At 38.4% G+C, this 24,759-nt stretch overlaps 2 protein-coding genes across 5 annotated transcripts in view; one reads left to right on the top strand and one right to left on the bottom strand.

Moving 5' to 3' along the window:
• LOC141380918 (serine/threonine-protein kinase pim-3-like) overlaps nucleotides 1-24,759 on the bottom strand; it is an 85,650-nt gene that overhangs the window by 55,282 nt on the left and 5,609 nt on the right. The gene's annotated exons all lie outside the window — the stretch shown is intronic.
• On the top strand, nucleotides 16,187-23,616 carry LOC141380915 (uncharacterized). 4 transcript variants are annotated; one of them, XM_073942927.1, is made up of 10 exons: nucleotides 16,187-16,357; nucleotides 18,069-18,161; nucleotides 18,946-19,938; nucleotides 20,590-20,772; nucleotides 20,952-21,049; nucleotides 21,154-21,204; nucleotides 21,352-21,733; nucleotides 21,817-21,993; nucleotides 22,208-22,337; nucleotides 22,429-23,616. In XM_073942927.1, the coding sequence occupies exons 1-10, from the start codon at nucleotides 16,333-16,335 to the stop codon at nucleotides 22,436-22,438; spliced, it is 2,142 nt and encodes a 713-aa protein (XP_073799028.1). In that variant the 5' UTR covers nucleotides 16,187-16,332; the 3' UTR covers nucleotides 22,439-23,616. The 4 variants fall into 4 exon arrangements, with proteins under 4 accessions (XP_073799028.1, XP_073799027.1, XP_073799030.1 ...); XM_073942929.1 differs by lacking the exon at nucleotides 16,187-16,357 and having other exon boundaries at nucleotides 16,686-18,161; nucleotides 18,946-19,418; nucleotides 19,674-19,938; nucleotides 22,429-22,887; XM_073942928.1 differs by lacking the exon at nucleotides 16,187-16,357 and having other exon boundaries at nucleotides 16,686-18,161; nucleotides 18,946-19,530; nucleotides 19,636-19,938; nucleotides 22,429-22,887.

Below are 24,759 nucleotides of genomic sequence, written 5' to 3'. Positions count from 1 at the left end.
CACACCAGCTGCGTCTGCAGTGCGCAGCTCTTCGGCAGCTGCTGCAGAGATCAACATATCGCTGTCTATTCTATCTAGTTACTTATGTCTCTCTATATACAAATACACTTTTCAAACTTTTTATCTGCAACAAGACCAACGGCAACCTCCTCCTATGCTGTTTCTTTAACCTGCAAATCTTTATTTTACAAATTTTATAGATCAAACAGTACTGTATGCTTCTCAAACTCTATGAGGAGTACGTCAGAAGACAATCGCCAGTGATATTTAGTTTTTGATTGACAGGATGTTGTAAGCCTATAGTTATAATATCTATACAGTAGTTATAATGATATTTATACATAATCCACTTCAGTAATGTCCAGCGGCAGAGTAACAGCATGTTAATTTATGCTCGTGCAAAGGATGAGACGGATAAAAGTGATCAATGCATGCCCTTCTTTTACTTATTTTCGTGTTGTCAGGTTCACAGTGCAAACAGCTCCCAGGTGAAATAACTTGAGCGAACATAAAGCAAAGCCGAATAAAGCTTTCTTCCTCTGCTTAAGCAGCTCAGCACACAGCGAATTCACATCATCCAGCATGCGTGTCGAACTACACTACCCACAATACACTTTGCTATGGACTACAATTCCCGTAAATCACTTCCCCTCTCCAACAAAACTGATACTAAAACTGTTTTACTATTGGTTTTGTAGTTCGAGCCGAAAAAAAGGTTTGTTGCAGTTTTTATTAGTTTAAGTTCATTTGATTGACTATATGTAAATCAGTTTATATTATTGACATTTATTGGGTAAAATTGTTACTTTTTACTGTTATTCAATGTATTTAGGTCATTATCAATGCACTGTCACTTTAATTGAGCGTGAGCAGCGCTATCGCTGCACTGCTGCTTCAGCGATGCTCACGGCTCGCTGACGCGCTGCTGCTGCGTGCGGTATGAAAGTTCTAATCTGTTAACATGGATGCCAAAAAAACACGCGCCGCTGACGCTTGCGGTGTGAAACAGGCGTTACGTTTAAAAGATATAATAGTCTGATTTCTAACTATAGCAGATCAAATATTAAACTGGTGAGCACACCTGCCAACACTTCCGTTTTTCATGGGGGTATCGCGTATTTTAGACCAGTCACCCTGTTTGTGTCAGAGTCTCTGTTTATAGCATCTTCCAAAGTTAGACCACAGATGACCAATTGTCTCCCAGTTGTTCCTGAAGTACTTGCAGACATATTTGAAGTTCCTAAACTGGCAGTGAAACATCTCAGCCTTTTCCTTAAATTCTTGTGCCTGTAAAAATTGACAAGGAAAATCATGTTTCATGATGTTAGCATAAGAACTGCTGTAGATTTTTAGGTCATTAAATAATCCTTCACACAGACATATACCCCAGTGTGTATGGTAAATCTACTGAGAATCTTTATTGTTCTTATACTGTCTAAATCACTGTAGGTCTATGACTGGATAAACCAACATAACATAATACTATTTGCAGTAACTAAAACAGACCCACCAAACAATCCATGTTTATAACAAAAAAGAAAAGTTGCAAAGTTATCATAAATTATAAAATCATAGTTTCACATTTAATCAAATTATTATAAATTTAATCAATTCCTTTTGGACTATGTAAGATCCATGATCTGAAATGTTATTCAGAACAGAATTAAAATATATCTTTATTTAAAACAAAAACATTTAGCTCATGCTGTAAAATGTACTTTAAACTGACCTAAAAAGGTATTAATTAAGGTTGTTAATATAAATGGAATGCTTACAAATGTGTGTAAAATATGTAAAGTTAATCTATGAAACTCTGCACACCTAGCCTAGTTTATTTCTGAACACAGTTGATAAGCAGCATAAATTCATTTTTGAAGGCGAGTAATTGTGTGTGAGTGAGAAGAGGCCAGATGCAAGTGTTATCTGAAAATTTCTCTTAAAATTAGAATTTTTTCTACAGCTCCTGTGTGTAGGTTCTGTAATTGAACTTTTATGGTAAGGTGTGTTTTTTTTCATTGCCTTTAAAGTTAAATAATAGCATAAACATTAAAGGCTGGAAAATATGCAAATTTTCAGCGTACGACAGTAGAATGTAGTTTGGGTAACTTTATTGACGTTGCTGGCAATCATTTTTCTCAATATCATTCTTTTTGGTAAAAATAAAATAAAGTGGGGATAAGGATGTACATATTCATATTTACTTTAACATGTTCAATACAGCCAACAGTAAAATTTTACTAATGCACATTTATCCAAATCTTAATATGTATATGAGGAAAATCTATTCATGAGACCATTTGAATCGAATATTAGCAAAACTATCATATTTACACAAACATGTGTAAGCCATAAAGAGGTGTTTGTACAACAAAGTACAGGGGGTGTAAAACGGATTATAATCAAATGACCCTTGAATATTTACAAAAATAGAGCGCTTGCGGACATATTTTTCAATGTTTAAATCAGCCCCGGAAATAATCTGCATGTGTTACTCTTGACCGCACACTGAGAGAAATCGAAAGTAACCCTGTCACTTAAAATGTAACTTTAAATGTCCAGTAGGTGGGGAGTCAAAACCAGAAGTATGTGATAGCACAACAATGATAGCGATTCAAAAATATATGTTTTGATGGGCTGAATATCATTATATTTTTGATGTCAGTTGTGGGCCGGATGGAGGAGGCAGGGCCGCAAATGGTTTGAGGGTCGGCAGTTTGAGACCTGACTTAGATTACGGGGAGGTCATCACTCGTTTTCGGGCATCCGGAGACTCGCGAAACTTCCCGCCATACTCATAATTCTCTCTTCATATAGCCGTATATGCCTATTACATATCCATAAAACACTGTAATAACCGTGCTCGGATCGGTTCGCTTTCTCACTGCAATCGAACCGCTCCAGGGTTCGTTTTAATCGAGCCGAGACTACCTCACTCAGGCGGTCTCGGAGCGATTACTTTGCCGTGGAATAGAGCGCAATTGCCTTGTTCACATATGCCAAACGAACCGCGCTAACTGGGCAAACAAGACAGGTTCTGAAACAAAAGTGTAGGTGTGAAAGCACCCTAAAACAAATAGCAACACACCTTTGAACAGCATTTCATCTCTGACATAAACTGTATGATGTGCGCTCTTGAAACTGCCTTTTCAGGTCCACTCACACCAGATTCAGATATTGACAGCCAACGAGTTACTGCCTGTGTGTAATAAATGATGGAAAAACGTAACACAACATATTTAATATGGTCAGAACTTCCATGACACATTCGACATTATTAGGATCAAGTATTATAAGCTTCAAGTTTAGGGGTACTCAAATCAAAGTAAAAACAATATATGTTATTGCTACAGCTCAGCAAAAGTTTGAACTTTTTTTTTTTGCTTAAGTGCATCGATGACTGACATAAACACACAATAATACCCATATAATGTCAAGTAATATTACAGTATGTTGTGTGACATGTTGCAATGTGAAATAAGCTTAAGCTCAATCCACTGATTCATTAGCAACTGGGCCCGGTTTTTCAAAAGTAATCCACTAGGATTTTGGATAAGGGATTGGATCAAATCTTGAAAATGGGTTTTTCAAAAGAAAAAACGGATTACATAATCGGATTAGATCACGTAATCTAATCTTGGTTTTGATCCGGATCAAACCTTTACTTTGGGTTTTTCAGACCTTTTTTGTAGGATTTGGATCACTTTGATCCAAAAAACCTGGATTAAACTGATCCCACCAGAAAGGTGGATTTAGTGTGGATTTCATGCCCAAAATGTAATAAAAACTTAAAAATTTTATTAATTAACACTATTTTTGGATCACACAGTATCTTACGAGATATACTATTGATTCATAAGGTTTTAATTTTATTTGTTCATCCATCAGGCTGTAGTGATTATTGGCTTTAACGTATTCAGCCTTTCAGTATAGGCCTACAGCAAAGTAGAAATAGCTTGGCCTCATAAAATAATCCCCCAAACAGCTGTCAAAATTTACCAAAAACAATACATTTTATTGTCAATAATTGTTATCTATATTCATCACAATTGAAAATATTTTTGTTTTTAGAATATTTATTAGTGATGCATGCAATGATTACAGAATAACCAAAAAAAAAAGTGCAAAGAATGGCAATCACTGATTTTAGAAATCTTTCAACAATTGCAAAAAGAGACTGAAAGGGCAGAAGCACAGCTTCATCTGGCAGAGAAACAACTGACTCTGACCAAACTGCAGCAAACCAAGGCCAGACTTCAGATCCGCCTCCTAAAGGCTACGCTCAGACAAGCTGCTCTCTCCACATCAGATGAGGAAGTCTGAAATTATTGTGGAGTTTTTGACATTAAGTCTTTTTTTTTTACATCTATATTTGAAACTTATTATAAATATCCTCAATGTACAGTGTTTGTGTTGTAGGTCTCAGATGAGCGGACTGCTGAAAGAGGATGGGGTGGGGGTTTTCTTGTTTTTATTATTTATTATTATTATTTTATTATTTATTAAATTTTCTTAGTTTTCATTTTAAATAAATATACAGTTATATCTACCCCACACTGGCTATTCTACTTGTTGCTCTTTACACAGGCCTATCTTTATCTACATTGTGATTGAGCACTGGTAATCCAGATTTAGTGATCCTGAAAAGTTCCTATCCGGATCAGATTGATCCAATCCGATGTTGCTTTGAAAAACTGGCTCAAAAAGTAAGCTGGATTACGTGATCATGGATCGCAAAAACAGGATTACTAAATCCAGATCACTTTGATCCGGATTAAACCTTTTGAAAAACCGGGCCCAGAAGATAAAAAAAAAAATGTGATTGGTAATACTGTTAGAGATTTACATAAAAAATATATTAATATGACAGTTGATAAAAATAGAATATGAATCTATAAAATGAGGAAAAACAAAAGCAGTATCTTAACTTAGTACTTACTTGCGTTACATGGTACCAACAAAGGAGAATGTCTGACTCGTTGAACACCTTAGGGATGGCATTGACTTCAGCCTGGTCTTTATCAACCATAAAACACCTAAAAAATAAATACTATAAACTTTAAGATAGAGAAAACAAATACAAAATATTACAAATGTTTGCTCTCCAAAGAATGCATTTTGTTGTTTACTGTTATTTACCTTCTCTAGAAAAAACTATTTATGCAATGCATGAAATCAACATCTAGCAAATACCAATTTTGACCCGAATTTGCTAATATAAAGTAAAAATCCACAATATTAACATTGACGACCTGAGGTTAACGTATTATTAATAAATCAGTGATGATGACCTGAGGTTAGCATATTAATAATATTAATAAATCAATGATGATGACCTGAGTTTATTGTATTAATGATATTAATAAATCAGTGATGATGACCTGAGGTTAACATATTAATAATATTAATAAATCGACGAGCTGAGGTTAACGTATTAATAATATTAATAAATCAGAGATTAAGACCTGTGGTTAACGTAGTAATAATATTAATAAATCAGTGATGATGACCTGAGGTTAACATATGAATAATATTAATAAATCCGTGAGGATGACCTGAGGTTAACAAATTAAAATGAATAAATCAGTGATGATGACCTGAGGTTAACACATTAATAATATTAATAAATCAGTGATGATGACCTGAGGTTAACTTATTAATAATATTAATAAATCAGTGATGACCTGAGGTTAACATGTTAATTATATTAATAAATCAGTGATGACCTGAGGTTAACATGTTAATAATATGAATAAATCAGTGATGACCTGAGGTCAACATGTTAATAATATTAATAAATCAGTGATGATGACCTGTGGTTAACATATTGATAATATTAATAAATCAGTGATGATGACCTGAGGTTAACATATTAATAATATTAATAAATCAATGATGACCTGAGGTTAACATATTAATATTAATTAATCAATCAGTGATGATGACCTGAGGTTAATGTATTATTAATATTAATAAGTCAGTGATGATGACCTGGGGTTAACATATTAATAATATTAATAAATCGACGACCTGAGGGTAACGTATTAATAAATCAGTGATGATGACCTGAGGTTAACATATTAATAATATTAATAAATTCTTGATGATGACCTGAGGTTAACAAATTATAATTAATAAATCAGTGATGATGACCTGAGGTTAACACATTAATAATATTAATAAATCAGTGATGATGACCTGAGGTTAACATATTAATAATATTAATAAATCAGTGATTACCTCAGGTTAACATGTTAACTATATTAATAAATCAGTGATGACCTGAGGTCAACATATTAATAATATAAATAAATCAATGCTGATGACCTGTGGTTAACATAATAATAATAATATTAATAAATCAATGATGACCTGAGGTTAACATATTAATATTAATTAATCAGTCAGTGATGATGACCTGAGGTTAATGTATTAATAATATAAATAAATCAGCGATGATGACCTGTGGTTAACGTATTAATGATATTAATAAACCAGTGATGATGACCTGAGGTTAACATATTAATAATATTAATAAATCAGTGATGATGACCTGAGGTTAACATATTAATATTAATTAATCAATCAGTGATGACCTGAGGTTAACATATTAATATTAATTAATCAATCAGTGATGATGACCTGAGGTTAATGTATTAATAATATTAATAAGTCATGATGATGACCTGGGGTTAACATATTAATAATATTAATAAATCGACGACCTGAGGTTAACGTATAAATAAATCAGTGATGATGACCTGAGGTTAACATATTAATAATATTAATAAGTCTGTGATGATGACCTGAGGTTAACAATTTATAATTAATAAATCAGTGATGATGACCTGAGGTTAACACATTAATAATACTAATAAATCAGTGATGACCTGAGGTCAACATATTAATAATATAAATAAATCAGTGATGATGACCTGTGGTTAACATATTAATAATATTAATAAATCGACGACCTGAGGTTAACATATTAATAATATTAATAAATCAATGATGACCTGAGGTTAACGTATTAATTATATTAATAAATCAGTGATGATGACCTGAGGTTAACGTATTAATAATATTAATAAATCAGAGATGATGACCTGAGGTTAACATATTAATAAATCAGTGATGATGACCTGAGGTTAATATATTAATGATATTAATAAATCAGCGATGATAACCTGGGGTTAACAAATTACTAATAATAATAAATCAGTGATGAGTTAACATATTAATAATATAAACAAATCAGTGATGATGACCTAAGGTTAACATCTTAATATTAATAAATCAATGATGACCTGAGGTTAACATATTAATAATATAAATAAATAAGTGATGATGACCTGAGGTTAACATATTAATATTAATTATTCAATCAGTGATGATGACCTGTAACGTATTAGTAATATTAATAAATCAGTGATGATGATGTATTAATAATATTAATAAATCAGTGATGATGACCTGTGGTTAAAGTATTAATAATAATAATAATAAATCAGTGATGATGACCTGAGGTTAACATTATTAATATTAATTAATAAATCAGTGATGATGACATGAGATTAACGCATTAATAATATTAATAAATCAGTGATGATGACCTGTGGTTAACGTATTATTAATATTAATAAATCAGTAATGATGACCTGAGGTTAACATTTTAATAATATTAATAAATCAGTGATTATGACCTGAGGTTAACATATTAATAATATTAATAAATCAGTGATGATGACCTGAAGTTAACATATTATTATTAATAAATCAGTGATGATGACCTGTAATGAATTAATAAATCAGTGATGATGACCTGAGATTAACGTATTAATAATATTAATAAATCAGTGATGATGGCCTGAGATTAACATATACATATTGTCAGGGTTTTTGGTTAATTTCTCATGTAATGTTTTTTATTCGCCACTAGATGTCGCCATTTCAACTTTTCTTTTTTGGTTACCTGTAATCACCGAGATCAGTTTCACATGTTCCTTGTTTAGTTGTTTGTATAAAAGTAACCCTTTTTCCTCTGTTCTTTGCTCGGTTATTGTTGACCCATGCCTGTCACCTACAGTGAGTTTTTCCTTCTTGTTGATTTAAGCTAGTCTCTTGTATCTAATATTCCTTGGAGCTTTTTGGATTTTTTCTGTTCAGAAGTTTTTGCCTGTCTAAGTTGATGTACATTTTGAAACCTGAAGTTTCCTGTTTTTGTTTACTTGAATTTTTTGAAACCTGAAGTTTCCTGTTTTTGTTAACTGTTTTTCGTCTTCCATTTTGAAGATTGTTTTTTGTTGCTAATAAAACTCCTCAAGGAACCTGATAGTGTCTCATTGCTGGGTTCTTCAACTACCAGTGGCTCAGTGGTAAGGAGTCCACACTCACACGCCAGGGACCCGGGTTCGTTCCCCGAGCCTGACAGAATAACCGAGCCAACATGAACCCAGAGACTCCAGGTTCCCAGCAGCTTCTAGCCACTGTGGCTCAGCATGAGTCCACAATTCAACGACATGAGAATGCCTTTGCCCAACAAGAAACTTTAATGGTTCAACACTCTCAGTTACTTGCAGATCTTATGGCTTCTGTTCGTCAACTCTTTGACAAGGTCCATGTTGATTCAACCCCAGCTCCAGCTGCTGCTTCGATACCTCTGCCAGAGTCCCGAGTAATCTCCCCTATGATGGAACCTCGCCTACCACCACCACAACGTTTCTCAGGTGACCCCAGTGCTTGTGATGGCTTTCTAACACAGTGTTCTCTAACTTTTGAACTGCAGCCTTCATCTTTCCCCTCAGACCGTGCCCGTATTGCATATGTCATCACCCTGTTATCTGGTAAGGCCCTCTCCTGGGCCACTGCGGTCTGGAAGGCGAAGGCACCCTTCTGTTCAAGTTACAAGGCGTTTGAACAAGAATTCAAACGGGTGTTCGATCACCCCATCAGTGGTCGGCAAGCCTCAAAAAGACTCCTAACGCTACGACAAGATACTGGCAGTGTGGCAGAATATGCCATAAAATTTAGAACAATGGCAGCTGGAAGTGGTTGGAACAATGAAGCCCTCATGGTCTGTTTTCAAAATGGGTTATCTGAGACAATCCAGGATGAACTGGCTACCCGGGAACCATCTCTGGATCTCGAGAACCTCATGGAGCAAGCCATCCGTTTGGACAATCGACTGAGGGAGAGATATTTTAACCACCCCAAGCCCTCCTTCGGGGTGCCCACTCCAGCACCTACCCCCACATCACAGGTATCTCAATTCAGTGCAGAACCTATGCAATTAGGCAGAACTCGGCTTTCCCCCACGGAGAGAGACCGCCGCATGAGGGAGCAGCTTTGTCTATACTGCGGTTTATCTGGCCATTTTCGTTCCACCTGCCCTCAGCTTTCGGGAAACGCCCAGTCCCGTACAGGCCAGGAAGGACTGTAACGGGAGTTACATGCAATAACTCTCCTTCCTCAAGTGGTCTTTTTCTCCCCATTACGCTCTCCTGGGCAGACCAACAGTCCCAATTTCAAGCCTTTGTAGACTCTGGTGCTGCTGGAAACTTTTTAGATCTCACCTTAGCAAAAACCCTCAATATCCCCAGTGAACTCCTTCCTGACCCATTAACAGTTACTGCACTAGATGGTCGACCACTTGCTCCGGGAGAGGTGACACACCTTACGTCCCAACTCTGTCTCTCCGTCAATCAACATCAAGAGAGGATCTGTTTTCACCTCATCCATTCACCAGATTTTCCAGTTATCCTTGGTCACCCCTGGCTCCTTCAGCATAACCCATATATTGATTGGCCCACTAGCACAGTTTTGGGTTGGAGTCCCACATGCCAAACCACCTGTCTGAGTCAGAAATCCCTTCAACCTTCTTTCGAGTCTCAAGAACCCCTAGATCTGTCCCGAGTCCCAGCCCAGTACCACCATCTTAAAGCAGTTTTCAGTAAGAGGAGAGCTACTGTCCTACCCCCGCACCGTCCTTACGACTGTGCCATTGATCTTCTGCCAGGTTCCTGTCCCCCTAGAGGTGGAATCTTTTCCTTGTCCCTTCCTGAGCGGACTGCCATGGATCTCTACATTGAGGAATCCCTCGCAGCTGGAATCATTCGACCATCCACCTCCCCTGCGGGCGCTGGGTTTTTCTTTGTGGGGAAGAAGGATGGTGGGTTACGCCCCTGCATAGATTACAGAGGTCTCAATAAGATCACGATCCGCAATCGTTACCCTTTACCACTGATGTCCACAGCTTTTGAAATGCTGCAAGGGGCTTCCATCTTCACCAAACTTGATTTACGCAATGCTTACCACCTAGTGCGTATCAGACAAGGCGATGAATGGAAGACCGCCTTTAACACGCCCACAGGGCACTATGAATACCTGGTTATGCCCTTTGGACTGACCAACGCTCCTGCAGTTTTTCAAGCCCTGATTAATGATGTGCTCCGTGACATGCTAAATAAGTTTGTGTTTGTCTACTTGGATGACATTCTTATTTTCTCAAACTCCTTCCAAGAACATGTGCAGCATGTACACAAGGTCCTTCGTCATCTGCTAGACAACCATCTATACATCAAACCAGAGAAGTGCCAGTTTCATGTCTCCCAGGTGAAATTCCTGGGTTTTGTTATTGAACCAGGACAAATCCAGATGGACCCTCAAAAGATCCAGGCAGTGGTGGATTGGCCCTCGCCTTCCTCGGTCAAGGAGGTACAGCGGTTTTTAGGGTTTGCAAATTTTTACCGAAAATTCATTTTGAACTTCAGCACTGTGGCAGCCCCTTTATTTGCCCTCACCAAGGGGAACATGATCAGGTTTCGGTGGGGACCTGAAGCTGAAGAGGCATTCAAGATTCTTAAGAAGCGGTTCACTTCAGCACCTATCCTTCTTATCCCCAATGCTGATGAACCCTTCACTGTAGAGGTTGATGCCTCTGAGGTGGGCGTTGGAGCAGTGCTATCGCAAAGGGGTGAAGATAAAAGGCTTCATCCTTGTGCTTTTCTCTCTCACCGTCTCACCCCTACTGAGAGAAATTACCATGTGGGAGATAGGGAGCTGTTAGCAGTGAAACTGGCTCTCGAGGAATGGAGACACTGGCTCGAGGGGGCAAAACACCCATTCCAAGTTCTTACTGACCACAAGAATTTAGAATATATCCAACAGGCCAAACGACTTAATCCCCGCCAAGCACGTTGGTCTCTATTCTTTAACCGATTCCACTTCACACTCACCTATCGTCCAGGATCTAAGAATCTGAAACCTGATGCACTGTCCCGAGTTTATGTGAAGTCCCCACAAGAGGACTTTATCAGACCGATTGTCCCCAGCTCTAAGATAGTAGCCCCCATCAGGTGGGAGCTGGAGGGTTTGATAAGGAAGGCCCAAACCAAGGACCCAGAGCCAGGTGGTTGTCCTCCCAACTGTTTGTATGTCCCTAGAGTTGTTCGATCGAAAGTCCTCATGTGGGGACACTCGTCACAGTTTACTTGCCATCCAGGCTCTGCCCGTACCCTTGAACTCCTGCAAAGACGATTTTGGTGGCCAACCATCAAGGAAGATGTGATGGCATTTGTTAAGGCCTGCCCCACTTGCAACCAAAACAAAAGTTCCCATCAGCCACCTCAAGGATTTCTCCACCCACTCTCCATACCTCACAGACCATGGTCTCATATATCTATGGATTTTATCACTGGACTTCCCCCATCCCAAGGAAACACCACTATTTTAGTCATAGTGGACCGATTCTCAAAGGCCGCCCGCTTCATTCCCCTGTCTAAACTTCCCACGGCCAAAGAGACGGCCGAACTAGTCATGAACCATGTGTTCAGAGTCTTTGGCATTCCCCAGGACATCGTCTCAGATCGGGGACCTCAGTTTTCCTCCCGATTCTGGCAAGCGTTCTGTCAATCCCTAGGGACCACTACAAGCTTATCCTCCGGTTTCCACCCAGAATCAAATGGACAAACAGAAAGACTCAACCAAGACCTCGAAACCACCCTTAGATGCATGACAGCAAACAATCCCACCACTTGGTCTCAGTTCATTATGTGGGCTGAATATGCACATAACTCCCTGTGTTCATCAGCTACAGGCATGTCCCCTTTTGAGTGCCAGTTTGGCTATTCCCCCCCACTATTTCCTGAACAGGAGGTGGAAGTAGCAGTCCCCTCGGCCCTCCAGTTTGTTAGACGCTGTCGCCGGACTTGGAAGAAGGCACGTCTCAAACTTCTCAAGGTATCCCAACAGTACCAACACCAGGCTAACCGCAGGCGCAGACCGGCTCCCAATCTGCGTCCGGGCCAAAGAGTCTGGCTTTCCACCAGGAACATTCCCCTACGGGTTGACTCCAGGAAACTATCCCAGAAGTTTATTGGTCCATTCAAGATCGCCAGGAAAGTAAACCCAGTCACCTACAAATTATACTTGCCAAAATCTTTAAAGATAAACCCTACCTTCCACGTGTCTTTACTAAAACCAGTTTTGTCTTCTCCTTTCTTTGTGACAGGTAAACCTCCCCCTCCTCGTTTTGTTGGAGGCCAAGCAGTCTATACAGTCCGCCGGATACTGGACACCCGTAAAGTACGCAAAACTCGACAGTATCTCGTGGACTGGGAAGGCTATGGCCCTGAGGAGCGTTCCTGGGTCCTTGCCAAGGACATTTTAGATCCAAGACTCATTCGAGACTTTCACGCTCATAAGATGAAATCCCTCGGCAAGAACGTCAGGAGCCGTTCCTAGAGGGGGGGGTCCTGTCAGGGTTTTTGGTTAATTTCTCATGTAATGTTTTTTATTCGCCACTAGATGTCGCCATTTCAACTTTTCTTTTTTGGTTACCTGTAATCACCGAGATCAGTTTCACATGTTCCTTGTTTAGTTGTTTGTATAAAAGTAACCCTTTTTCCTCTGTTCTTTGCTCGGTTATTGTTGACCCATGCCTGTCACCTACAGTGAGTTTTTCCTTCTTGTTGATTTAAGCTAGTCTCTTGTATCTAATATTCCTTGGAGCTTTTTGGATTTTTTCTGTTCAGAAGTTTTTGCCTGTCTAAGTTGATGTACATTTTGAAACCTGAAGTTTCCTGTTTTTGTTTACTTGAATTTTTTGAAACCTGAAGTTTCCTGTTTTTGTTAACTGTTTTTCGTCTTCCATTTTGAAGATTGTTTTTTGTTGCTAATAAAACTCCTCAAGGAACCTGATAGTGTCTCATTGCTGGGTTCTTCAACTACCAGTGGCTCAGTGGTAAGGAGTCCACACTCACACGCCAGGGACCCGGGTTCGTTCCCCGAGCCTGACACATATATACACACACACACATATATATATATATAAGCGATCATGACCTGAGGTCAACATAATTAACAGAAAAATTAAATTATATCACTAACGTTAGTTGAATTTTGCAGCGATTCACAGTAGTTAAGTTAACACCTCAAATAACGTTACTGTACTATTGTTACTGTCTTGTGTTTAAACTAGTGCTGTTTTGGTCCACATTTCTGGCGTGTCTTTAAATGAAATTGACATAATACATGCTAAAAAACAAATTATTAGAAAAAAAAGGTCGCTTAATTAGCAAGAGGGCAAGTTTAGTCCCGTTTAATAACGTTTGCTAGATTTAAATATTCAAAAAAATATTGTTAGCTTGTTTTAATTAATACCAGAAAGTAAATCACAGTAACGGTAGAGCAGCACGCTAATCTAAGGTTAGGTAGGGACGGCTAAATAGGCTAACTTAATGCAAACAAAAGTTAAACGTTGCTCGTTCACTTCGCTGGAAAAAAGGGACAAATCCATAAACACATATGAATTTTACAATCATTACTCCTTCTGTAAACTTATAGAAGAAAACCGGTGATCTCACCTCTTCACTTGTCCTCTTCACCTGTCCTCTTCACCTGTCCTCTTCACTGGTGAAAATGGCAGTTGCCTGTGTGTGGGTGTGTTTTCTTTTTTGAATTTGCGTTTTTGGCGGACTCTGCAGGAGGCTCATAATGATGACGTAATAACGTTTGATTGGCTGATAGAGATGTTGTCCTTGGGTGATCATAAAATATGTTGGTCTCAGGACAACTAGCACTTGGCAAAATCAGGACGAGCGCCTAAGAGACACAAGAAGACCACAAACATCTGCTCAAAATGCTCCAGTACAGACAAATCCCCTTTAGTTGATCAGCTGAAGTTCACAAACATCAACAGAACATTTCCTTCTGTAACTCAAACTCACCAGCAAAGTATTTGTAGGCCGAGCGCTTCAGCAGAGCTCCACAGCAGAAGTCCAGTAGCTTGATGTCCTGGGACTATGTGGAGATCAGCAGGTTCTCTGGCTTGATGTTCCGGTGCAGGACGCCGCAGCACCAGCACTTTCTTGGCCAGACGCTCGTCCAGACAGCCGTTCTCCTCACAGAAGCTCTGGAGATCTTGGCAAGGAGTCGGACACTCCAGCTGCAGGACACTGGGGGAGCCAGGAGCTGAAGAGATGCGGGTCATCAACGCCACCTCCAGCGGCAGCCGACCCTGACCGTCTTGCGAGACAAACCCTCCAGTATATCCAGGACTGAATCAAACACTGCAAACACAACAGACTCACACCAAAACGTACAACTTCACACCTTCCTGATTGTGACACATGAGATTTACTGACAGCAACATTTCTAAAGCATGTCTAAATGAAGGAGGGAAGAAAGGCTCTTACTGGCAGTCCATCAGACCTGCCACAGGACCATTTTAGTACAAAACAACTGATATTAAATATTTATTGTCACAACTGATTGTCATTCTCTAATTGTCTTTAATTCTCTAATTGTCTGATTTTCAGACTCTAAATTCTCACTCAACTATTTTTAAAGAATCCTCTCTGCTTCAGTTCTGCCCCCTACAACATGCAGTCATTAATTACATTAAGATGGTCCTGGTGTCCACTACAGTGGACATTTTAAAAAGGATATTTAGAAACAAACAAGTTAACAGCTTTGAAAGCTATACGTATTGTTCCTGACACTTTAACAAACAAATATATACTTAATAATAATAGTAAAAACAACATTTAAACAGCTCAATTTTACATACCTCACTCCTTCCCATAAAATGTGCTTGTTTGTATGTCGGCCATTTGGATGTAGTGTAGGAAATAGTTCCTAGCATGCCAGCCAATGTGGTATATGCCGAAGCATGCTAATAGGACTTTTAATTTGCCAGTAATCTGGGTTAAGCGCTTCCTGTGAACTGTTTGCTATTTCAAAATCGGCGCGTTTAAGGCATAGATATATATCTATGCGTTTAAGGTCTTTTTTCTTTAAAAATCAGCCATTTCCACTGGCTGAGTGATATCCGATATAAAGTGGGTCTCAGATTGTACAAGAAGCACTGCATTAAATTACATTTCCCCCTGCCATGTCTTTAAAATATGAGCATTTATTTTACCCCAGTATATTCAATGGAGCTTCTGCGTTAGCCTGCCGATTCTGACTGGCGAGTGCGTGTAAACGGCTTTTTGTCTCGTTTTGTACTTGAGCTATTGAATGCCAGTCTATTTAACTGATTGTATCTTAACTACATTACAAGATCGATGCTGTAAAAGGTATCGTTTAAAATGGAAAAAAAAACTAATAATAACAGGTAACCTGAAGATTATCAGCATGGGAACAGCACTAGCTAGGCATATACCCAATTCAACAAACATATCACTAGAAAGTCCAGGATGTTCTCTAACAGTACAACAGGACTAGACAAAAAAATCTAAGAAAATGCATGAAAACGCAATGTCCACTACAGAGAACACAAGTCAATGGGCGTGGTTTCAGGAGGATATACTTTAATAAATATGTTTCTCAGAAAATAATGCAATAATTGTTCTGAAAGCAGTTTATAATGCCTGTAGATTCCACAAATTGAGAATATCATCATCGTCCACGTCTTCAATATGGTACATTTAGATGAGCTCGGTTGTTTGGTGTTGTTTTTAAAAACTTCATTCACTTGAATTTCCTTTGGATAAATGTAAAGATTTCTCTCCGATTAATATAGGCGATGATGACGCAAAGGCTGTTCGGGTGGTTCAAACGATGGCCAAAAGGTCCAGAATTTGACCATAAATTATTTTTTGTGAAAATATATATATTATCGTTTTGTAATAAATGTTTTTGTTTAAAATAACTATGATCAGTGAGCCACATTAATGTGACGCAAGTCACGTGACATAACCGAGCGGTAACTTTAACTGACATTTGAATCTTTGATGCGACATCCATAGTGAATAACGTTATAATGGGTCGAAAAGAGCAAGAGAGACGAAGAGAAAGCAGGCAACAGCGTCATTGTCGCAAAATATTGAACATATGTACAAAAAGACTGGCAAACAGGGTAAGACTGACGTTACTTCCTTACAGATGAGAATCTGTCCCTATCAGTTTATAGGCTGGCCGCATTAGCCGGGTCGTCCATTTGGACATTGTTGATTTGTCTCGTACACGACCTCCCTTTCCCTATTTATTTTTTGACTTGTGTCATAACAATTTTTGAAATTAACTGTCCGATAAAGGCTTTACTACCGGAGAATGCGCTAATACCGTCCAATGTTTTGAGGTTGTTTACACCTGCTCATTTCATTCGTTTTATTCTGATCTGATATTAATCCGACACACTCCAAACGACACTGGACAGGTCTAATTAATGTATTATTTTTCACAAAATGAATTAAATTGTAATAAATGATGACCTGGATAAAATCTGACCTGCGCCTGTTTACAGCCAAACACACTTAAAGTGCAAAATAAATAAATACATATTTACTAAAAGAATAAAACATGTGTTCTGACTTTCCTTTATCCAACAAAAAAGTCAACTAGTCATGTTCAACTACACGATCTTTTAGACTAATATGAAGCATTTTGTCAGTTCATTTCGTTAAGCATTTATTTCATTTTATTATTTTTCTTTCACTTTATTCGTTTTATGTTTTATTACACTAAAATGATCAAATTAAAATCTTCAATTAATATCAAATGGCAGCATTACTTTACAGAGATGCAGCATGCTCCTGTAGTCCTGTGAAAAGAGATGAAAAATAAAAGAAAACATTGGGATTTTTTTTTTATTTCAAAGGCAAAGGGGTTTGTTTTGTGGGTTAGTATGTTATAAAAAATAATTGAGCATAATGGCAGTAATCTTAAAGCTTGCCTTGTTCTGAGTGAAGCACAACGCCTCCTGTAGCCTGCATTTGTTTTACTTGTTTAACACAAAACGGGGAATAAAAAGTGTCCAGCACCAAAATCCTCCATAAATCAATACGTTTTAAATAGAGTTTTATATAAGAAGTGAAATCCACTGATAATGATAATATTTTAGCGATAATATTTTAGCTCATAGATGAATTTCATTATCAGTGAATTTGACTAATTTACAAGAAAGGCATAAAAAGGGAATTAAGGACATTATTTTAATTATTACTGTTTTTGTTGTTTTATTATTCAGATGGCCAATGTCTGACTAGTGAGGTTATTTGTGCATAACATTTTTTTCTTTCTCTTGTGGACTGATATTTTATGGACTATTTTAGCCCAACCCTTCATATTTCTTATTCAATCTTTTATATTTGAAACACTGAAGTCCACTTATTATTGACTGTGATATACAACTTTAATACATGTTTGTAAATTAATTGATAAATACATTTAATACATGTTTGTATGCTTTATTAGTAAAAGATAATTAATGGTGCTGCTTACTGCAATTTATACTGATATTTCTGATAGCAATTTAATAATAATTGCTGAAGCTTTCATCACTGTATATGTCACGCTTTATCTGTTACGAATTTATTATCTGACAAAAACAGCAACTGAGTATTAGGGCGAAACAAACTTAGGCGATCAGAGCGCCAACTTGGATCACCCCGCGCACCTCACCTTACTGATGACGAATAAATAGAACGAGAAGAATGCCGTTGCCATGGCCGACAGAATTCCTCAGAGTGACAAACGATCGAGTACAGTGAACAGTGATTTAATGACTTTAGCGATTTGTTTTGCATCTCAAGCAGAAAATAATATGTCAACTGTGTTTTTTACTCGAGAAAATTTGATCACGCCTGTATTTGTCAACAATTATCATCAGAGTGACTCGATGGCTTCTCCTACAACTCCTACCATGTCGAGAAGCCCAACAGGTGAGATGAGAGTTTACAAAAACGGTGTATTTCCACCTATTATTTAATAAAAACTATAAAATAATAATATATCGTCATATAACGCAACTTACCGACTTAAGAGGCAAATATTCAACCTCTCGTGATTGTTTCGTGTAGTTATGATATTGTGTATTTTCTGACTTTGTGATTGAGGCCTGCTGTCTGTCAGTTTATGTATTGACATTCTGGCTTTTAAGTTTCTCCTTTCCACTCTACAGAAATTGTGCCTTGTTAAAGTTTCTGATAAAAAAACATTCAAATATTACTTTAATTTAAACTCTATGTGTAGACCTGCACAGTAATGTTCTTAGTTTTTGATGGTGTGGAGGAATATTTGTTATATTTGAGAAAACTGAGTGAGAATGTTATATTTAAGTATTTTATTTGTTTAAGCGGTGATAAATTAATACAATTGAGGGAAAGTTGATTTTACATTCACACATTCTGACTTTCTCCTTAAAAATATAACAGAAATATTGTTTCAAATTCTAAATGGGGAAATCATCATAACACCCAACGACTATCATTCTACAACATTGTTTACAGTCAATTAATTAGTGATAATGTTAATTTGAAGTCTTACTTACATGCGTTTTCAGACCCAATATTCAAATTAGCATGGTAAACAACATAGAGACCGGTAAATGAACAAATGTGCAAATATAAACCCAACTTTACATCCATAATAATAAATGTCTACAGCTCTGTTTCTGTAACTGAAATGAGTTTTCTAATATTTCCCTGTTCATTTCCTTTACTTTAGAAAACCCAGAGAAACGGAGGAAAGGGAAAAGAGTCTCTGCTTTCTTTAAGAGAGCATGGAAGGCTGCAAAGCGCCCTTTCCTTAGCTGTGACCGGAGCAGAGTGGTTCCCTTTGAACCACAGTCGGATGTCAATGATTTCGAGCATCTGCCTGTTCCAGGTCCCTCCAGGACCGTCACAGCACATGCAGACCTTGAGCCGGTGTTGCTGCCAGGCCAGGTCTGTGAAGAACCTCAGCCGTTGAGTGTTCCGGGCCCCTCCAGAATCAAGCAAACAGCAGAAGTGCCAAATGCAGATCCGGCCCGTCCTGAGTCCTCAACGGCCCTCACAGGTCATGTTGACACTGAGCAGATGCGTCCGCCAGTCCAGGTCTGCGACAGTCTCGAGTCGTTGGCTGTTCCTGGAACATCCAGGATCAAGCCAACGACCATCGCAGATCATGTTGACCCTGAGCAGATGCGTCCGCCAGTCCAGGTCTGTGAAGATCCTCAGCCGTTGAGTGTTCCGGGCCCATCCAGGATCAAGCAAACAGCAGAAGTGCCAAATGCAGATTCGGCCCGTCCTGAGTCCTCAACGGCCCTCACAGGTCACGTTGACACTGAGCAGATGCGTCCGCCAGTCCAGGTCTGCGACAGTCTCGAGTCGTTGGCTGTTCCAGGACCTTCCAGGATCAAGCCAACGACCATCGCAGATCATGTTGACCCTGAGCAGATGCGTCCGCCAGTCCAGGTCTGTGAAGAACCTCAGCCGTTGAGTGTTCCGGGCCCCTCCAGGATCAAGCAAACAGCAGATTCGGCCCATCCTGAGTCCTCAACGGCCCTCAACGGTCATGTTGACACTGAGCTGGTGTGTCTGCCAGGCCAGGTCTGTGAAGATCCTCAGCCAATCAGTGTCCATGGCCCCTCTAATACTAAGAAAATGACGGATGCAGATTCGGCCTGTCCTGAGTCGCCTCCGTCTGTTCAAGACCCCTCTAAAATTGATGGGACTGATGGTGAGTCATCCTGAATTTGGTTGATTTTATTTCTGCCATCTGTTATTTTTTACGCTTTGTTGTTTTTAGTTTATAAATCAGACAGTGTCATTTGTTGTACTGTTGGTTGTGTATTAATTAATACAGTGCTTAACATATACGAGTACACCCCCACAAATCTCATTTAAATTCATATTTTCTATAGGATGCTTTACAATATTATATTTGTGCATGTACATTAATTTAGTCAGTACTGAAGCCAAATCTGGAGCTTATCTAACAAAATCACTTACAATAATGGTTCAAAAATTAGTAGCCCAAATGTATATGTTAGGAGAAAATATTCAATTTAATTTTCCAAAATAGCAAAAATCAAAGAGAAAAATATATATATACAATTTTGTTGAAATTTGTTTTTTGTTTTGCACAGATTTAATTGTATTATCTTTCTATTTCTAAAAATGTTCTGTGACTAAAATATTAATTTAATAAATAAATCTGTTTAATAAATCTGTTTTGTTCAAATGCACCAATATATATTACCCATAATCACTGAGAAATGGATAAAAATATTCATTTTCAAAATGGCGTGTACAGCATATATGAATATTCTGAGCACTGTAGCTGCAGCTCTGTTCATGGAGATGTTTCTGTTTGTTGTCTTCATTTTAGAAAAACCCAAGAAAGAAAGGAAATGGAAAAGAGTCTCTGCTTTCTTCAAGAGAGTATGGAAGGCTGCGAAGCGTCCTTTCCTGTGCTGTGACACAGATGTAGTCCAGCGTTTTACGCCACAGCCTGAGCCCGAGCTCGAGTCAGACCCAGACCTTGACTCAGAATGTCTGCCAGGCCAGGGTGGTAAGTCATCATTCTGTAATTCGTAATTAATATAAATTAGTAATCAGTTTACTCCTGCAATTATGATAAAAGTTGCTGCTTTTAGATCATTGCATTAGATCAAGATTTGAAGGACAGGAGTCATTTATTTGATCCGATTCATACCAGACAATCCCAATAATTCTCCCTGCTTTTTTCAGGATTTGATCTGTCTCAGTTTGAAGTCGGAGACCTGATTGGAAAAGGAGCTTTTGGCGAGGTGTATGTGGCATCTCACAAACGCAGGAAAAGAGTAAAGGTAGAGAACTATTTTTTAAATTCAGTCAACATTTTCCTCCTGATTATTAAATATAAATCATTTGTTGGCTTTAATTTAATTTGTTGTTGTTGTTTTTTTCGCAGGTTGCCCTGAAGTGTATGATGAAGAGTCAAGAGGACCGTTATCTGGACGTTGTAAGTTGAATAATTCACACAACAGTGAAAATGTGCCGAGCATTTACTCATCCTTCACTTGTCACTTGTTTTGAACACATGAATGTCGGGCTGTGGAGTTAATTAAAATTCATTTAACATTAATGGAGAAATCTGTTTTCTTTCTAGGATGGTCATTCCACACCTGTGCTTGCGGAAGTGGCAATGATGCTTAGGTTGATGAATGCACCGCGATGTCCAAACATCATCAGATTACACGACTGGGTTGAGCTTGAGGACAACTTTGTTCTCATTCTGGAGTACGCAGAGTCATGCCAGACCTTGCTTCAGTACATCAAAGATACAGGGGACATTGAAGAAAACCAAGCACGCCGGTTAATGCGTCAGTTGATCCGAGCCGTAATGTTCTGCACCGAGCGTGGAGTTTTCCACGGTGATATACACACGGCGAACATCCTGGTGACTCTACCCCGATTAGAGCTCAAATTGATCGACTTCGGTTGTGCTCAGCCAATTACCCACAAGCCTTTCAACAAAAGTGACTATCGAGGTGAGTTGGCATTTAGTGATAGTTTCTTTGTTCACCGTATTGTCTTATGAAATGACTGAATTCTGGAAATGTCTCTCTTACAGGAGCTGGACACGGCATGCCACCTGAGGCTTTAAGGGGTCGTGTATTCCATGCTAACCCGGCATACGTCTGGACAATAGGCATCATGCTGTATGAAATAATGCATGGACGACTGGCCTTTTGTAACAGACAGTCATTAATGTTTGGCTCCATTCAGATAAACCCCAGATTATCCACAGGTAAGCAGACACCTCTGAACAATCCCAGCCTCAGTGACAGAATAACACATGTCAGTCATAAGTCAAATGGATTAAATATAATGCTTACAGGACCTGTAGATATTAAAGTCACTTAATTGTGGATGTTTTGTAACATTTGATGTAGTAAGATTTAAAGGCGTTCGTGAATCTTGAGTATGCAGACGTATTTCACACTCTCTGTGCCACTTTTCAGCATGCGTGGACCTGATTTCCCAGTGTTTGATCCGTAATCCAGTTCAACGGCTACAGTTACATCAGGTTGAAGAGCACTGCTGGTTCAATCCAACGACCCCAAATCCTGTGAAGCAGTTCTTCAAGAGAAGGTAGAGGAACACACAGAGTTTTATTTGACAGCCCTTCATATTACTGCTTAAATAGCTTTGTGTTGTTTCTGATTGTTTTTCTCCATTTTAGAAAACACTAAAGAAGCGAGGAGGAGGAGGAGAGCACCATTTCCAGACATTTCACAAGACTGTTAAAGTTATTAATTACTCCCTCATGTCATTCCAAACCCCTAAGACCTCACTTTTCCTCAGTGTCAGTTCATGACGTGTGTTGATGAGAGCTCTGTCCTGCGCTGTATGTGTGTCGCACTGCTGACGTTGACCTCAGATGTGCCCACGCTTTGTTTAAATGAGAGGAAGTCGCGCAGGCCTCTGGGTTAAACACCAGCAGTGCGACACACATGCAGTTAAGGACAGAACTTCTGAAGTCATTATTTCTGTTTTATTATTTTTGTGTTTTTCTGTCTGCATAAAAGAAGTTTCGCTTCAAAATGACAGCTCTAGCTCCAAACTCCCTGACACCTTTCTTCATCTTCAGAAAACAAGTGAAACTATTTGAGATGAAATGCGAGAACTCTCTGATCCTCCGTAAACCTTAAGATGAAGAAATGTTTAAATCCCAGAAAACTTCATCAAACCATGAGAGCTCTGTCCTGCGCTGTACGTGTGTCGCACTGCTGACGTTTACCTCAGATGTGCTCAAGCTTTGTTTAAATGAGAGGAAGTCGCGCAGGCCTCTGGGTTAAACGTCAGCAGTGCGACACACATCCAGTGCACTGTGCTCTTCTGAACGTGTGGTTTGAGGGTCAGAGAGCTCTCAGATTTCATCTAAAGTTTTCATTTGTGTTCTCAATATGAAGTAAACATGAATTTGAACTAAGGACATGAGGTCAGTAATTAATGACAATAATGGTGATTAATGGTGCCTAGACTGCAGCTCCGCACAAGACGTTTGGCCAGAGGAGAAATGGTCGTGCCCAACTGAGCCTGGTTTCTCTCGAGGTTTTTTTTCCTTCACTTTAGTCAATTGGTGAAGTTTTGTTCCTCGCCACTGTCGCCGATGGCTTGCTTGGTTTGGGAATTGTGGAGGTGCGCTACGATGGATATGCTCTTTAGTGTTTGGACTTTCGGCAGTGACAATTAAACCACACTGAACTGAACTGAACTTCAACTCTGAAAACTGGACTGACAATTTAAACATATATGAATCTGGTGTTCTGTCATAAGAGAGAGAGATTGTTAAGTGTTCAGAATATTTTGTAATGAATTGCTTGTATATATTGTTAATAATTCAAATAAAATCATGTGAATCAAACTGAAGCTCTGATCATCACGACTAGTGGTACGCGGAAGAATGAAATATGTCAAATATATGCTACAAACATTTCAAAATTTATCAATAATTATGTATAATGTGCCATATATGACATTTAGCCTATATTTCTGTAATCTGCCACATTTAACTGTGCAGAGTTGTAGCTGCTTTACTGGGCCTACTACGCTACTGTATTTCAATACTGCTCATTTTTGGTGGAACTTGAAGAGAAATTTTTTTCTGAGGTTGTACTTGATGAAAAAAGTTTGAGAACCACTGTTCTAAATGACTCCTTACTCAATTAAAGAGATAGTTCTCCTTAAACTTTTTACTCAAGCGCTTCCAAACCTTGAGTCGGGCCAGACAGAATCTGCGGACGTTTTTTGCTATTTCTGCTGAGAATTTTGGTAAAAATCTGTGGATTTCTGTGGAATTATTTTGGGAGTATCCAGCGGAGTGTCATAACTAAAACCTTAATATATGAAATAAAAAGTAATAAATTACTGAATAAAAACTGAATAAATTCAGATTTACACATTTACTCCAGTAAATAAACAGAATTAATGATGGGCTAAAAATCAGATTCCGTGTGGGCCTACATATGAGTTTCTTTCTTCTGTTGAACACTAAAGATACTTTAAAGAATCCTGAAAATCTGTAACCACTGACATTCATAGTAGGAAAACAAATACAATGGAAGTCAATAGTTACAGGCTTCCAGCATTTTTCAAAATACCTTCTTTTGTGTAAAACAGAAGAAACTCATAGTAAGGGCTGAGTAAAAGATGATAAAATATTCATTATTGGGTGAAGGAATCTCTTTACTGAATTAGTAGTGCCATATACTGTTTACTATGATTTAACACATTTATGGAGCCTGTTTAGCCAAATGGACCCACAGAGAAGGTTTTACTGTTAGACAATATGTTGTTTTATATTACAATATCATATACTGATACAACAAATATCCCCCCCCTGGTACAGTCAAGATTGCAGATTAACTTTTGAGACTAAATTGTTCAAACTTTGACAATTTCAGTTTAAAGCAACAGTTTAGACTCGAGTAACTGGACTGTGTTTGACAGCTTTTATGTATACGGCTCCAAGAGAAGTTGCTGAATACCTAAGGTCTACTTGATGCCAAGC

This window comes from Danio rerio, chromosome 25 (assembly GCF_049306965.1).
Source record: "Danio rerio strain Tuebingen ecotype United States chromosome 25, GRCz12tu, whole genome shotgun sequence".
Classification (NCBI taxonomy): Eukaryota; Metazoa; Chordata; class Actinopteri; order Cypriniformes; family Danionidae; genus Danio; species Danio rerio.
This window is presented reverse-complemented; position numbering and strand designations above follow the sequence as displayed.

What these genes read in the sequence shown, in the direction of transcription:
- LOC141380915 (XM_073942926.1), top strand. Translation starts at nt 17,945, where the DNA reads ATGGCCGACAGAATTCCTCAGAGTGACAAACGATCGAGTACAGTGAAC. An exon ending in TAAAATTGATGGGACTGATG is followed by an intron (nt 19,939 to 20,589) that starts GTGAGTCATCCT and finishes TCTTCATTTTAG; the next exon opens with AAAAACCCAAGAAAGAAAGG. An exon ending in AAACCCCAGATTATCCACAG is followed by an intron (nt 21,994 to 22,207) that starts GTAAGCAGACAC and finishes GCCACTTTTCAG; the next exon opens with CATGCGTGGACCTGATTTCC.